The following is a 13,286-nucleotide window of genomic DNA, read 5'->3' on the forward strand; positions in this document are numbered from 1 at the left end:
CTCTTCTTAAAATTTGAGTGCTGAAGTTAGCATTAATATCTGTACTAGTATTTTTTTTTCCTTCTGTTCATCTATTAAGTTTGTCTTAGAAATAATGAGCTTTGGGTGGGGAGATGGCTTCATAGACAACATGCTTGCTGCTCAAATTGGGAGTGCCTAAGTTGAATACCTAGATAGACATAAAAGGCCGGAGGCTGTGTTGGGCTTCTGTAATCCCAGCTCACTGAGAGGTAGAATGGAGGCAGAGAGAGAGAGAGAGAGAGAAATTTCCTGAAAACTCCTGGTGAGTATAGTAAGGAATAGCAGAGCAACAATCCAGAGCCAGAAACCTTGTGTCAGATGTGGGACAGGAGAGAACTGACTCAGAAGTTGTCCTCTGACTTCCACATGCATGCCATGGCACATGGATACCCACATACACAGATGTGCTTAATGGTAATTCTTGTGAATAATCACAAATAATCTCCTTTACAGTTAATTTATCCCTGTTGTTTTGTTATTATCTTAAGTTTGCATTTGAGATATTTTCTGGTTATAAGGAGCTACCAAACTATCGTACTCTTTAAAAAATGAATGAATTATATTGTCCATTTTTGTTTATTCAACATTGGTGCCAAAACTTGAATATCTTTTGAATCAAATGCGAGTAGGATACTTCAATTATAGAGCCAATAAATAGTGTCCTTTGTAACAAAGTAATGGATGTGTTTTAAACTACTTATCTTTTTTACCTTTGATTTTCAGCGTGCTCAAGCAGTTCTTCAAGCTGTGACAGCTGTCCAGACAGCAAATACACCTCTTAGTGGTACCACAGTCAGTGAGAGTGCAGTGACTCCAGCCCAGAGTCCTGTCCTTAGAATTATTATTGACAACATGTACTACCCTGTCACACTTGATGTTCTTCACCAAGTAAGTTTTATATAATCATACTCATCCATATGCTGAAGAAGTAGTACGGTAGATAATGTCTGACTTAAATGTTTTAACAGATATTTTCCAAGTTTGGTGCTGTATTGAAGATAATCACATTCACAAAAAATAACCAGTTTCAAGCTTTGCTCCAATATGGTGATCCAGTAAATGCTCAACAAGCAAAACTAGTAAGTCTGTGCTTGTTTTGATATAGTGTTACTTTTCATTGATAGATGGTACTAATCCTGTCATAACTATCAGTGGCACTAACATGGCAGAAATTTGTCTCTTGATAATTTGATAATTATCTTGAAAAAGAAATGCTTATTTTTAAGAATAACCATAGCTCTAGTGGTATATAACATCACTATAATTTACGTTTTTGTTCAGTTTGGTGTCAAGTTCTTTGACCTTGAGAAGAAAATGGTATTTATTATATGTGCACATGAATTTAGATAGCTGCCTATGGGAGCTTCTGAGTCATTATTTTCAAGATAGTTGTATGAATCAATGTAGATGAAGTTCATATGCTCTCACAGGCTCTAGTCTGACTATATTTCACATTGTTTTTAAAGATTTTTTTTTGTTTGTTTGTTTTTCGAGGTAGGGTCTCACTCTAGCCCAGGCTGACCTGAAATTCACTATGTAGTCTCAGGGTGGCCTCGAACTCACGGTGATCCTCCTATCTCTGCCTCCCGAGTGCTGGGATTAAAGGCGTGCACCACCACGCTCGGCTATTTTTAAAGATTTTTTTAAGGTGAGCTTTTTGAGTAGTTTCTTGGTCTTTTTGAATTCTCATCAATGTTTTTGTTCACTCTTCTGAATGACAAGACTGAAAAGTAAATGTCCCCCCTTTATTGAATGCCAGTGAAAACTACATACTTCTTGTCTTCTGAATGCATAAATCACCTTTTTTGCATAACTTGGTTCTGGTTTTATCCTTTAACTTATCCTGTGTTATTTCATCTTGTTCCATTCTTCAACTATTAAAAATTTATATTGACCATTATTGTGAAACCATTAAACCAGCTGTCTTTATTTACGTTTGTTTTGTCTCATTTCTTCCTTTTTATTCATTTATTTACTTTCCTAATAATTGTGGTCCCTAGTACTTCATTGGTTTTTCCAGGTCAAGGTTTCCTATGCAAAACTTAGACCATTTTCTATTGTTTCATCTCCATCTTTCATATCTCATTGAGATAGTAAAACTAGCTGTAGATTGTACAAATACTTCATAAGTAATAATAGAATAATTCTAGTATATTTACTAGGTATTATTATCTCATTTTTCCTGACCTGACCTTTATGTTGTGAAAAGAATATTTTTCCCTTTGTTAGAAAATAGTGCTGATTTAAAGAGGTGGATTGTTTATTAGCCTACTTTTCAGAGTCTTTACTCAGTATACTACTACTCAGTAATTCATGGCCTGTATAATATTGTACTTTATGGAAATTATTTAAGTGTTGGCATTCTCTTTTTTCCAAAAGTTATTGTTCTTCACATTTCTTGGTCTCCCAACATTGGAAATACTATATACTTACTGAATCATCAGACTAAATGTAATATGAAGTTTTGTTATTGGAGATGATTTGGAACTCATAATTCCATGGTTTGGATGGAATTTTTCACAACATCAAACATAATTTCAAAATAGTACACATTTTCTTTTTTTAATACTTTATTTATTTATTTATTAGAGAGAGAGAGAGAGAGAGAGAGAGAGAGAGAGAGAGAGAGGGAGGGAAAGAGGCAAGTACAGAGAAAAAGAGAGAATGGGCATCCCAGGGCATGAACTCCAGATGCATGGGCTACCTTGTGCCTCTGGCTTATGTGGGTCTTTTGGCTTTATAGGTTAGGTGCCTTAATTGCTAAGCCATCTCTCCAGCCCCAGTAGCCAATATTATGCATTCATTCATTCATTCATTCTGGTTTTTCAAGGTAGTCTGGAATTAACTATGTAGCCTCAGGGCAGCCTCGAACTCACTGTGATCCTCCTACCTCTGCCTCCTGAGTGTTGGGATTAAAGGAGTGCATCACCATGTCCTGAACTGTATACATTTTCTTGATGTGTAAATTTTTTGTTTTTCCTGACCCAGAGAAAAGTTACTTGGTATAGTATGAATGAAGTAGAATTGGATTGAAAGGTATACTACATTTGAGCTATAATCTACAGGGAACAAAGTTAATGTGTGTATCTTATTTATTAATCTATAGTTAATATTATAATACAAGATATAATTCCTTAATTATATGGTTTAGATTTTCATTTAACTAGTTACATGCAGATAAACAAACTATAGTTATTAGTGTGTGTTTCTCTGTGGTCACTGATGTCTTCAGAACAAAGATCTAAGCTTAGGAATTTTAAGTCATTTTTTAAAATTAAGTCCATATTCTGCTACCTGAACTCAACTTCATTTTATGTATTAGAGACAGAAAAGGTACTTATTTTTTCAGCATTCCTTGCTCTATTATAATCTAGACCACTTGGAAAAGCTTTTAGTGACCCCAGTAGTCCATTCTCATACCTCTGTCTGGGGTATACCTGGAAAATACCACATAGTATGATTTTCTCCCCCCTCCTTCCTTTTTTTGCTTTGGTTTTCCAAGGTCTTGCTCGAGCTCAGGCTGACCTGGAATTCACTATTTTGCCTCAGGGTGGCTTTGAACTCATGGTGATCCTTCTGCCTCTGCCTCCAAATTTACTTTCTGCATGAACAGGAGTTATTGAAGTAAGTCCTAGTCATATCCCATCTTGATCTTATTTCACCTGTAGGTAACATTTGATATTGTATACTGTTGCAGTCCAGTTCGCATTGCTGGTAGAAATCACCCAACAAAGAGCAGCTTCTGGGTAAAAGATTTATTTTGGCTCACAGGCTCGAGGGGAAGCTCCACGATGGCAGGGGGAAAGGATGGCATGAGCAGAGGGTGGACATCACCCCCTGGCCAACATAAGGTGGACCACAGCAAGGAGGGTGTGCCAAACACTGGCATGGGGAAACTGGCTGTAAGGCCCATAAGCCCACCCCCAACAATACACTCCCTCCAGGAGGCATTAATTCCCAAACATCCATCAGCTGGGGAGCTAGCATTCACAACACGTAAGTTTATGGGGGACACCTGAATCAAACCACCACATTCCGCCCCTGGCCCCCATAAACTGATAATCATACATGATGTAAAATGCAATGCATTCATCTCATTTAAAAGTCCCCATAGTTTTTATCAATCCCAGTGATGTTCATACATCCCCACAGTCTAAGATCTTAAAACTGAGCCATAATACCAAAAAATAACCTCAAAAAATCCATAATGGCACAGAATAAATATTCACACTGCAAAAGATGGCATTGGGCATAGCAAAGAAACATTCAACCAATACAAGATTTAAAACAACCAGGGCAAATATCAAACTCTGTAGCTTCAAGTCCAGCAACTCTAGCCAGTGACAAATCCTCAAGGCCGATAATTCTAACCAGCAACAAGTCTCTGGCATTCCAATTCCGCCCCTCCATCTAGGCTACTCACAGTCCTGGGAAACTTCATCGGGGCCGGCAGCTCCTTGGCAGCCATCTCATGGTCCCGGCATCTCCACTGGGTCTCCACTGCAATCCACGGTTCATCCTCATGACCCCGTGGGGTCTCCATGCAGGCAACCAGCAAACCTGCTTCACACAGCCCATGGCCATTTCCAAAACACAAGACCATGTTGCAAACTCAAAGACCCTCTTTCCAGCATTTCTTATACTCCATGATACCAGGTAGGGTGTCAATTTGTTAATCCAGGGGGAATAAAGCAGACTTTGAAGAACAGGACACCCCTTGAGCACTCAGGCCCCTTCAAAAGAGTCTACATTCTTCTTGTTGCCCCAGCGCAGGTCAGCTAGCCCAGTCTCAAAGGTTGTAATCTCCCAGTTGCAGCTGAACGGGCAACAGTTCACCCAAAGATTTTTCTTTCTGTGCCATATCCCTCTGCACACACCAGTTCATTTCTACGCAAAGCAACCCTGCACAACTTCTCAGGACATGGGCATAAGAACAAGCTTCTCACACAAACTGCTAGCCCAGTTTAAGCAAAGCTCTTTCTCACCCTCATAAGTCAAACCTCACAGTCCATAGTTTTTACTGCATTTAGGTCTTTCAGCTCTGACCAGAATAGCCCATCAAGCTGTACTTACAGAACTGCAAGGCATATCTTAGGCCAAGGTTTCAACTCCTTCCACTTTCCTCTTGAAAATCAACTCCAAAAGGCTGAAACCACATAGTCAGGTGTCTAGCAGCAACCCCACACCTCGGTACCACTTTACTCTTGCAGTCCGGTTCACATTGCTGGTAGAAATCACCCAACAAAGAGCAGCTTCTGGGAAAAAAACATTTATTTTGGCTCACAGGCTCAAGGGGAAGCTCCACGATGGCAGGGCAAAAGGATGGCATGAGCAGAGGGTGGACATCACCCCCTGGCCAACATAAGGTGGACCACAGCAAGGAGGGTGTGCCAAACACTGGCATGGGGAAACTGGCTGTAAGGCCCATAAGCCCGCCCCCAACAATACACTCCCTCCAGGAGGCATTAATTCCCAAATATCCATCAGCTGGGGAGCTAGCATTCACAACACATAAGTTTATGGGGGACACCTGAATCAAACCACCACATAGACCTTGCTTCCTTTTTTTATTTTTTCTTGATTTGTACCTTCTGGTAACTTCCCCTTGTCACATCACTCCCCTACTACCTCCAAGACTTCAGCTGCTCTTTACCTTAGCCATACATAATTGCTCACATTTTCTCCTGCTTGCTCCTCAGACTTTTTCTAAAAGTCTCAGGTTGGAGTCCATTCAACCATCTGACACCCTAAAGCTTAATATATATGCTCAGTGAAGCTTGTTTCCACTGCTCCTTGTGCCGTAGCAGGAATTACCAGCCTCATTCTCATTAACAAGCCAGGAAACAGAATTACTTCTCTCCCAGTCTGTCAACAAACACCAATTCTAACCCCTAAATTTCTATGGAATCTCTTCTTTTGTCTTCATTTCTTCTGCTACCACCCTTGCCTTAGAAGTTATTATTCAAAATGTGTGGCTCTAAGGCTTTTGACTTGTGCCAAAATACAGATTAGCAGATGTGTGACTCCTGTAAGCTTAGATGCTGATAACAAAGTTGATGGATACTCCTTGTCTTTGGAAGAGTGGCTTGAGCAGCTGGTCTAGGATTAGCTCTGGTCTAGTAACCCTCAAGGCGCCATCCTCTTGTAAATCTCTGCTCCATTGGTCATCTCTTCAGCATGTTACACCACTCCCATTTTTTCCCCTCTGACTGCTAAGAATGATGGATCTCACCTGTTTTTTTTTTTTTTTTTTAACCCCCATGTTTTGTTATTTATTTAGGAAAGAGAATGGGCATGCCAAAGTCTCTAGCCACTGCAAACGAACTCCATACACATGTATCGTATCACCTTGTGCATCTGGCTTACATGGTTACTAGGGATTCAAACCTAAGTCCTCAGGCTGCTCAGGCAGGTCTCTTCACAACTAAGTCATTTCTCCAGCCCTGATCTCACTTCCTGATGTCCTCAAGACTGCTTTTGGTCTTTGGGAAAAGTTTATAGTCATTAATAGGCTTTGTGAGATTACATAACTGCTTAACTTTCCTTTAAAATCTTTTTTTTAAAATGATTTGCAAAACTGTGTTTTATCTCTGAGACTTAGGATTTGCCATTTCATTTGTTTAATGTTTTTTTTTGCCATTTTCTTCAGCTATTCTTTCAAGTTATCAATGTAAAAATCTTAGTTTCTTGTTTTTGTTACTATAAACAGCTTTTCATGAGTAGTATTGTAGACACTGTGGTGGTTTGAATCAGTTATCTACCATAAATTTATGTGTTCTGAATGCTAGGTCCCTGGCTGGTGACAATTTGGGAATTGCGGCCTCCTGGAGGCAGTGTATTGTTGGGGGCAGGCTTATGGTTGTTATAGCCAGCTTCCCCTAGACAGTGTTTTGAAACATTCTCCTGGTACTGTCAACCACCTGATGTTGGCTAGGAGGTGATGTCCACCTTCTGCTCATGCTATTGTTTTTCCTGCTGTCATGGAACTTACGCTCAAGTCTGTAAGCCAAAATAAACCCTTTCCTTCCACAAGCTGCTCTTGGTTTGGTGTTTTCTGCCAGCAACACCAAGCTGAATGCAACAGACACTATATAATGATATTGTTGTCTTCTAGAAGTGTGCATATTATCATTTTATTTTTGCATACTAATGGGTCACTTGTTATTGATTCAGTCCCTCCCCGCACCCCCCAGAAAATAACAAGGTAAAATATGTGCAGCAGCAGGGCTGGCTGACAATGGCTCAGATCGTAACAATCTGGCTGTGGAAGTGTGGCAACCTGACTTCAGATCCCTAGTACCCATGTAAATGCTGGGCAGGTGCTTGGGAAGTACAGACAAGGAATCCTCTGGGGCAAGCTGACTAAATTGGTTAGCTGAATTGATTTGTTTTGGGTTAGAGAGACTCTTTTAATAAGTAAGGTGGAGAGCAACCAAAGAAGATTCCTAATTAATATCAATCCCTAGCTTCTGCAAACATGCATACATGCACACATGCGTGTGCAAGAAAAATCTGCACCAAAAAGGTGATGTCATTCATTCTTTGTTATGAAGTGTGTACTCACTGTTTTATGCAAGTGTTTTGAGAGACCTAATGAAATTATCTTTTCCTACTTCCTTGGGCAAACAGTTTCCTTGACACCTGCTTAGTTTTACATAACCTTTGTAAATATTTATTCACCTATTTATATTCATATGTATGTGTTTATTTTATTTCTGTGTGTGTACACACATGTGTAAGTGCAGGTGCACACGTGGCACGATGCACATGTAGAAGTTAGGACAGTTTTAAAGACTGTCCTTGCCAGTCTATCTCCTCTGAGGCAGAGATTCTCTGAGTCTTTCTTTGCTACTGTTCTTTCAGTGCCCTTGTCGAGAACCTTGGAAATTCTCCAGCCTCCTAGCTTGCTTGCCAAAAGTGTTGGGGTTATAGTAGCCCACCACTGCTTTTGGCTGTTATGTGGGTTCTGAAGGTTGACCTCTGGTATTCAGGCTTGAGCAGGGAGCACTTTGCCCAGAGACGTTTCCCCAGATCCTCTACTTAATTTTTAGCATTTAAAGTTTATGCATCCATATTTATATGAATGAGGGATTATGTTTTTTCTTTGATATTAGTTTCATTACTTGCTTAAAAGTTAGACAGTAATAGCCGGTTATGGTAGTGCAGGCCTTTAATCCCAGCACTTGGGAGGCTAAGGTAGGAGGATCCAAAAGTTAGATACTCAAAAAATTAGGAGTGTAAGATCCCCCTGAATGAACGTCTGTTTACTCTTATGGCTAGAGTCTCTTCACAAAAGCAAGTTACATAAATACTACATATTGAAGTAAAATAGATATAATTTTGCTTTTCAACGTTTTAATGTATGTGCAATGTTTCATTGTGCTGTTTTAACTGTGTATTTTAACATTTTCCCTACATTTTGATGCTTAGGTTTTAGCCATAAATTTTAAATTGACTATGAAAACTGTTATCTGATTGTGTGTGCTTACTGTCTAAACTTTGATGGTGAGTAGGAACATTCCAGTGGTATTAACTACAGATTATTTTGAGCCTTAACTGTCAGAAGCTTCTGCTTCAACCAGATCACTCCATTCCTGATTGCTACACCACAGGACTGGTTTGTGTGCCAGTATTATTTCCTGGATTTTATGAATACAGCACAGCTTGAAGTGAGCTTGCATACACTTAGTATGGTTTTTCTGTCTACCTTATTTGTGGTTACTATTATTCAGGCAGTTGTTGAAAATGCCTGGATTCCTGTTTCCATGTATTTTCACCTCCTGCTTTTCCTCTTCTTGCTTGGGCGTTTTCCAGCTGTAATTGTGTATTTTCCATCTACATAAAGATACTTTTCTAAAAGTTAAAAATGAACATGCCGAAAGGTTTTTGGAGGGCTTTTAACTGTTGGTCAATTCTTTGGACATTTGGCACTCATTGCTAGGCAATAACTGAGCTCTCATAAACTTGCTTATATTTGTTTTATTGCCACTCAGTGTTTTCTCATCAATGCTTTAATATTCACTAGAGGCGCTTTGAGCTTACAAGGTCATATTTTCTGTTAGATAATATTGAAATAAATACCTAAAGTAAGTTTTTGCAATGTGTCTTTTGATAGTACATGGCTGCCATTGATTACTGTGTAGAATCAACCATTCTATTATTTTGCTTTTCCTGTAGGAGTGCTCCCTTAGTGCATTGCTTGTCTTTCCACCACGGTACTGGGTCTTGTATTTTGCACTGGCTGATAAAAGTTGATAACTTGGCTTCTACTGTTACATAGTGATGGGTACTTTTATGTGATGTGTGGCTTGACTCAAATATAATTCAAGTCCTGATATCTATGAAATCCTCTGAGTTTTCACCAATCCTGTATTGTAACATGGGAGTTGCTGCTGCTGCTTTTATTGTTACTTGTTTGTCTTTCAGTTAGACACTGTCACTTTTCTAATAATTAACATTATATTCTCATTTTATAGTTGGTGTCTATATTCTGGACTAGACATGGCAATGATCTAGCAGCAGAACAAAACCTGAAAAATCCTCACAGCAGCATAGTCATTCATTCACAATGGACTTTGAAACATGTGATTCTTGATTTTAATCCTCCTAGGAACCTTGAAGAAGCTGGGAAGCCATGGTCATTTCTGCTTTCTAGATTAAGAAGTGAGATTGAAAAAGTTAAATAATTTAAGATGACTTAATAAAGTCTAGGCTTTTAATTCTAGGCTTGACGCTGTATCTTAGTAGTTTCTTGGAGAAGTTAAACCTATCTTCAGTAAATGCTAGTTTTTACCTCATTTCATAGGAATTAGCATCTACATCCTTAATGGTGCATTTATTGGATTTGAGAAAACTCATTCTGTGTGATATCCAGCAGCAGCTACCTTTAAAAACTCTTATCATTTCATATAAGTAGTGTCATTGTATAAGCTAGTAAATACTACTAGCTTTGGTAGGATTGACTGTATGTGTATTACAAGGTTTTTTTTTAAAATAAAGCTACTTATATTTTTTTTAAATAAAAATCTTAACATTGATGATTATTGATTAGAAGGTGAAACGAAAAGGTTTACAGCAGAAGCAGTAAGGCATGGTGTATTGAAATTTGAATTCTTTCCCTGTTTTTGCTCATTTTCCTTCCTAGTTTAAGATGGCTGATATACTTTATTCACTTTCACAGGCCCTAGATGGTCAAAATATTTATAATGCTTGCTGTACCCTAAGGATTGATTTTTCCAAACTTGTGAATTTGAATGTAAAATACAACAATGATAAAAGTAGGGATTATACTCGACCTGATCTTCCATCTGGAGATGGCCAGCCTGCATTGGACCCAGCTATTGCTGCAGCATTTGCCAAGGAGACATCCCTTTTAGGTATGATTTTTCATGTCTATCCCACTTTTCTCCCATGCCAGTAATTGGGAACATGAGTGTTAAATTCCAGTAAGTATAACGATTTATTTCTTGCAAACCCTAACCAATTACATTTATATTTCAAGAGATTTAGTTTTATCAGGTAAGAAGGTATACAAATGCTATTAGAAGAAAGGCAAAAGGTATTCCTATTAAGCATAATTAAAATTATACTACTTCTGTCCTCTCACCACCTTACTTTCTCTCTCATAACACTCTCTTAAAAGAAAAACTTGAAAAAAATACTTGACTGTATTGAAATATTTATGTTTTAGATTTGATACCATACTGTCTATGGTTAAATGTAAGCCCAAGGTTTCTGCTATGCCTATTCCACAAAGCTAAGTAGAGTGTTGTAACAGTGACATGTTTGCAGACAAAGATAAGAATAGGAGTTTCGGATTTCAAAGCATATTACAACATGTCTTAAAAATACATATACATTTGAACATTTTTGCTTTGCCCTTCTACTGCATTTTGCCTTCTTTATGCTTTTCCATGTCTTACAATGTGTTTGAGCCATCTACTAAAATTACAGTGTAAAAGTTATCAATAGTTGATAGAATTAAAGATATTTGCTTTAGGAGTAGAATTTAACAATTGATTCACTTCAGGTGGAATTTTATGGTTTGCTTGGATTTAAAATGTTTGAAAAGTATTTGTTTTCTGATGTTTTTAAGATTGCCGTTAAACCAAGATTTCTATTCATAAGGAATCCAAGATGGATGGTTGTGAAATTAGCTCTTTCAGTTTAGTTTATGTACATCATTAAAAAATAAACTGTTACAGCGGTGAGTTTTGTGATCTCAAAGCTGACCTTTATTCTAACTTTCTGATTCTTGGCAAAGACATTGCTATTCACAGCAACTCAAAGAGGAAGTACTTTAGGTTGCTAACAATTTACTGACAAAGTCTTTGCTGCCATGTGGGCCTGGTTGAAGCCTTCCTTTATTCCATTGATTAGGCTTACAGGTTAATATCTTTGATAGTATACAGCTTTTAAAAGGCAAACTCCAAATTGAGACAGCAATATATAATTTACAGCATTTGCTTTTAACTCTTAAAATGGATTACTAAACTCTTTACTAGCTGAGCTTTTATTAGAGAAGAAAAAAGAATCAACATTTCTTGGACGAGAGAGATGGCCCAGCAGTTAAATGCACTTGTTTGCAAAACCTGACAGCTTGGGTCCAACTCCCCAGTACCTATGTGAAGCCAGGTACACTAAGTGGTGCGTGCATCTGGAGTTCGAGTGCACCCATATTCATATTCATTTATTCTCATTCTGTCTCTCCCCTCCCTCCTTGCCCTTCCTTCCTCTTTGCAAATAAATAAAAAGTTTAATAAAAAGATTCAACATTTCTGAGTAGCAATTAGGTATTAATTATTCTAAACACTTGACAGGTATATTATTAAATCCTTAAAATAGCTAAATACTTAGCGTTAAGATTTTATAGTTTCTGGGCCGGAGAGATGGCTCACCGAGTAAGGTGTTTGCTTGCAAAACCAAAGGACTTCAGTTCAGTTCCCCAGGACCCATATAAGCCAGATGCACAAGGTGGCACATGCATTTGGAGTTTGTTTGAGTGGCTGGAGGCACTGTTGCACCCATTCTCTCTCTCTCTCAAATAAATAAATAAAATAAATAAAAAACAAATACTTTTTTAAAAAGGTTTTATAGTTTCTGAGGTTGTAAGTTCATATACAACTTAGATAAGAAACAATTTTAAGGTAAAATACTAAGAAGGAAGCATTAAGCTTGGTGCATAATAATCCTCTACTAGAACCTGTTTGTCCACTTGGATATAATTAAATGTTTGGAATCCTGGATTTTTCAAGGGATATCATCACACTTTTCCTTATAATTAGTGAAAATATTTTAGCCAGTGAAAAGAGGAAGAAGTTAAACCTTCTGCATAAAAATTATGAGGCTCTTGCAATTCACTCTTCTGTTCAGTGTGCTACATTTCTTAAGCAAAAGCATGTGAATGGCTCTTTTTGTTGCTTTTCATTTTTACCAGGAGTGCTGTGGATTGAACACAGAGCCCCATCTTGCATGCTAGATAATGACTGTCATTGAATTGAGCCTCCAACTCTTGCCTGGTTCTTAATCAGTTTAGAGTCACCGTGCAGTTCTGAGTTGACCTTTTTAGGAGGATATATTTTGTTTCTGCATTTCTTTCTCATAGAAAGGAAGAGTGTTTTCTGATGTAAATGTGATGAATTTATTTCTTCTTCCTAAATTACTCCATCTTTTTTTCTGTTCTAATGGTTTTGTATCTTCTTTTTTTTTTTTTTAGTATTTATTTATTTATTTGAGAGAGACAGACACAGAGAGAAAGACAGATAGAGGGAGAGATAGAGAATGGGCGCGCCAGGGCTTCCAGCCTCTGCAAACGAACTCCAGACGCGTGCGCCCCCTTGTGCATCTGGCTAACGTGGGACCTGGGGAACCGAGCCTCGAACCGGGGTCCGTAGGCTTCACAGGCAAGCACTTAACCGCTAAGCCATCTCTCCAGCCCGGTTTTGTATCTTCTTATAACTACCTTCAAATAGTATTAAAAGTAGGTGAATTTTAACTTTAAACAATCCAGAAATAAACTGAGTTTTTTAATTTTTATTTTTTTTAGTATTTATTAGAGAAAAAGTGTGCATGTGCCAGGACCTCTAACCACTTCAAACTAACTCCAGATGCTTGTGCCACCTTGTATATCTGGCTTATGTGGGTACTGGGGCTCAAACTGATGTCCCTAGGGTTTTGTAGGCAAGCACCTTAACCGCTAAGCTATCTCTCCAGCCCTAAACTGTAAGAGAGAGAGAGTACTCATATGTCATATATTTTCATGTATC

General features: G+C 38.2%; 1 protein-coding gene across 4 annotated transcripts in view; it reads left to right on the plus strand.

Annotated features, from left to right (window-relative positions):
- The window catches only part of Ptbp2 (polypyrimidine tract binding protein 2), a 59,913-nt gene that overhangs the window by 32,624 nt on the left and 14,003 nt on the right, over positions 1 to 13,286 (plus strand). For all 4 annotated transcript variants that reach the window (XM_045138232.1, XM_045138233.1, XM_004663956.3 and 1 more), the window contains exons 6-8: positions 745 to 909; positions 990 to 1,100; positions 10,202 to 10,397. In XM_045138232.1, coding sequence (XP_044994167.1) covers positions 745 to 909; positions 990 to 1,100; positions 10,202 to 10,397 — 472 coding nt within the window. The remainder of the gene's footprint in view (positions 1 to 744; positions 910 to 989; positions 1,101 to 10,201; positions 10,398 to 13,286) is intronic.

Source organism: Jaculus jaculus, chromosome 19, assembly GCF_020740685.1.
Source record: "Jaculus jaculus isolate mJacJac1 chromosome 19, mJacJac1.mat.Y.cur, whole genome shotgun sequence".
In the NCBI taxonomy this organism is placed as follows: domain Eukaryota; kingdom Metazoa; phylum Chordata; class Mammalia; order Rodentia; family Dipodidae; genus Jaculus; species Jaculus jaculus.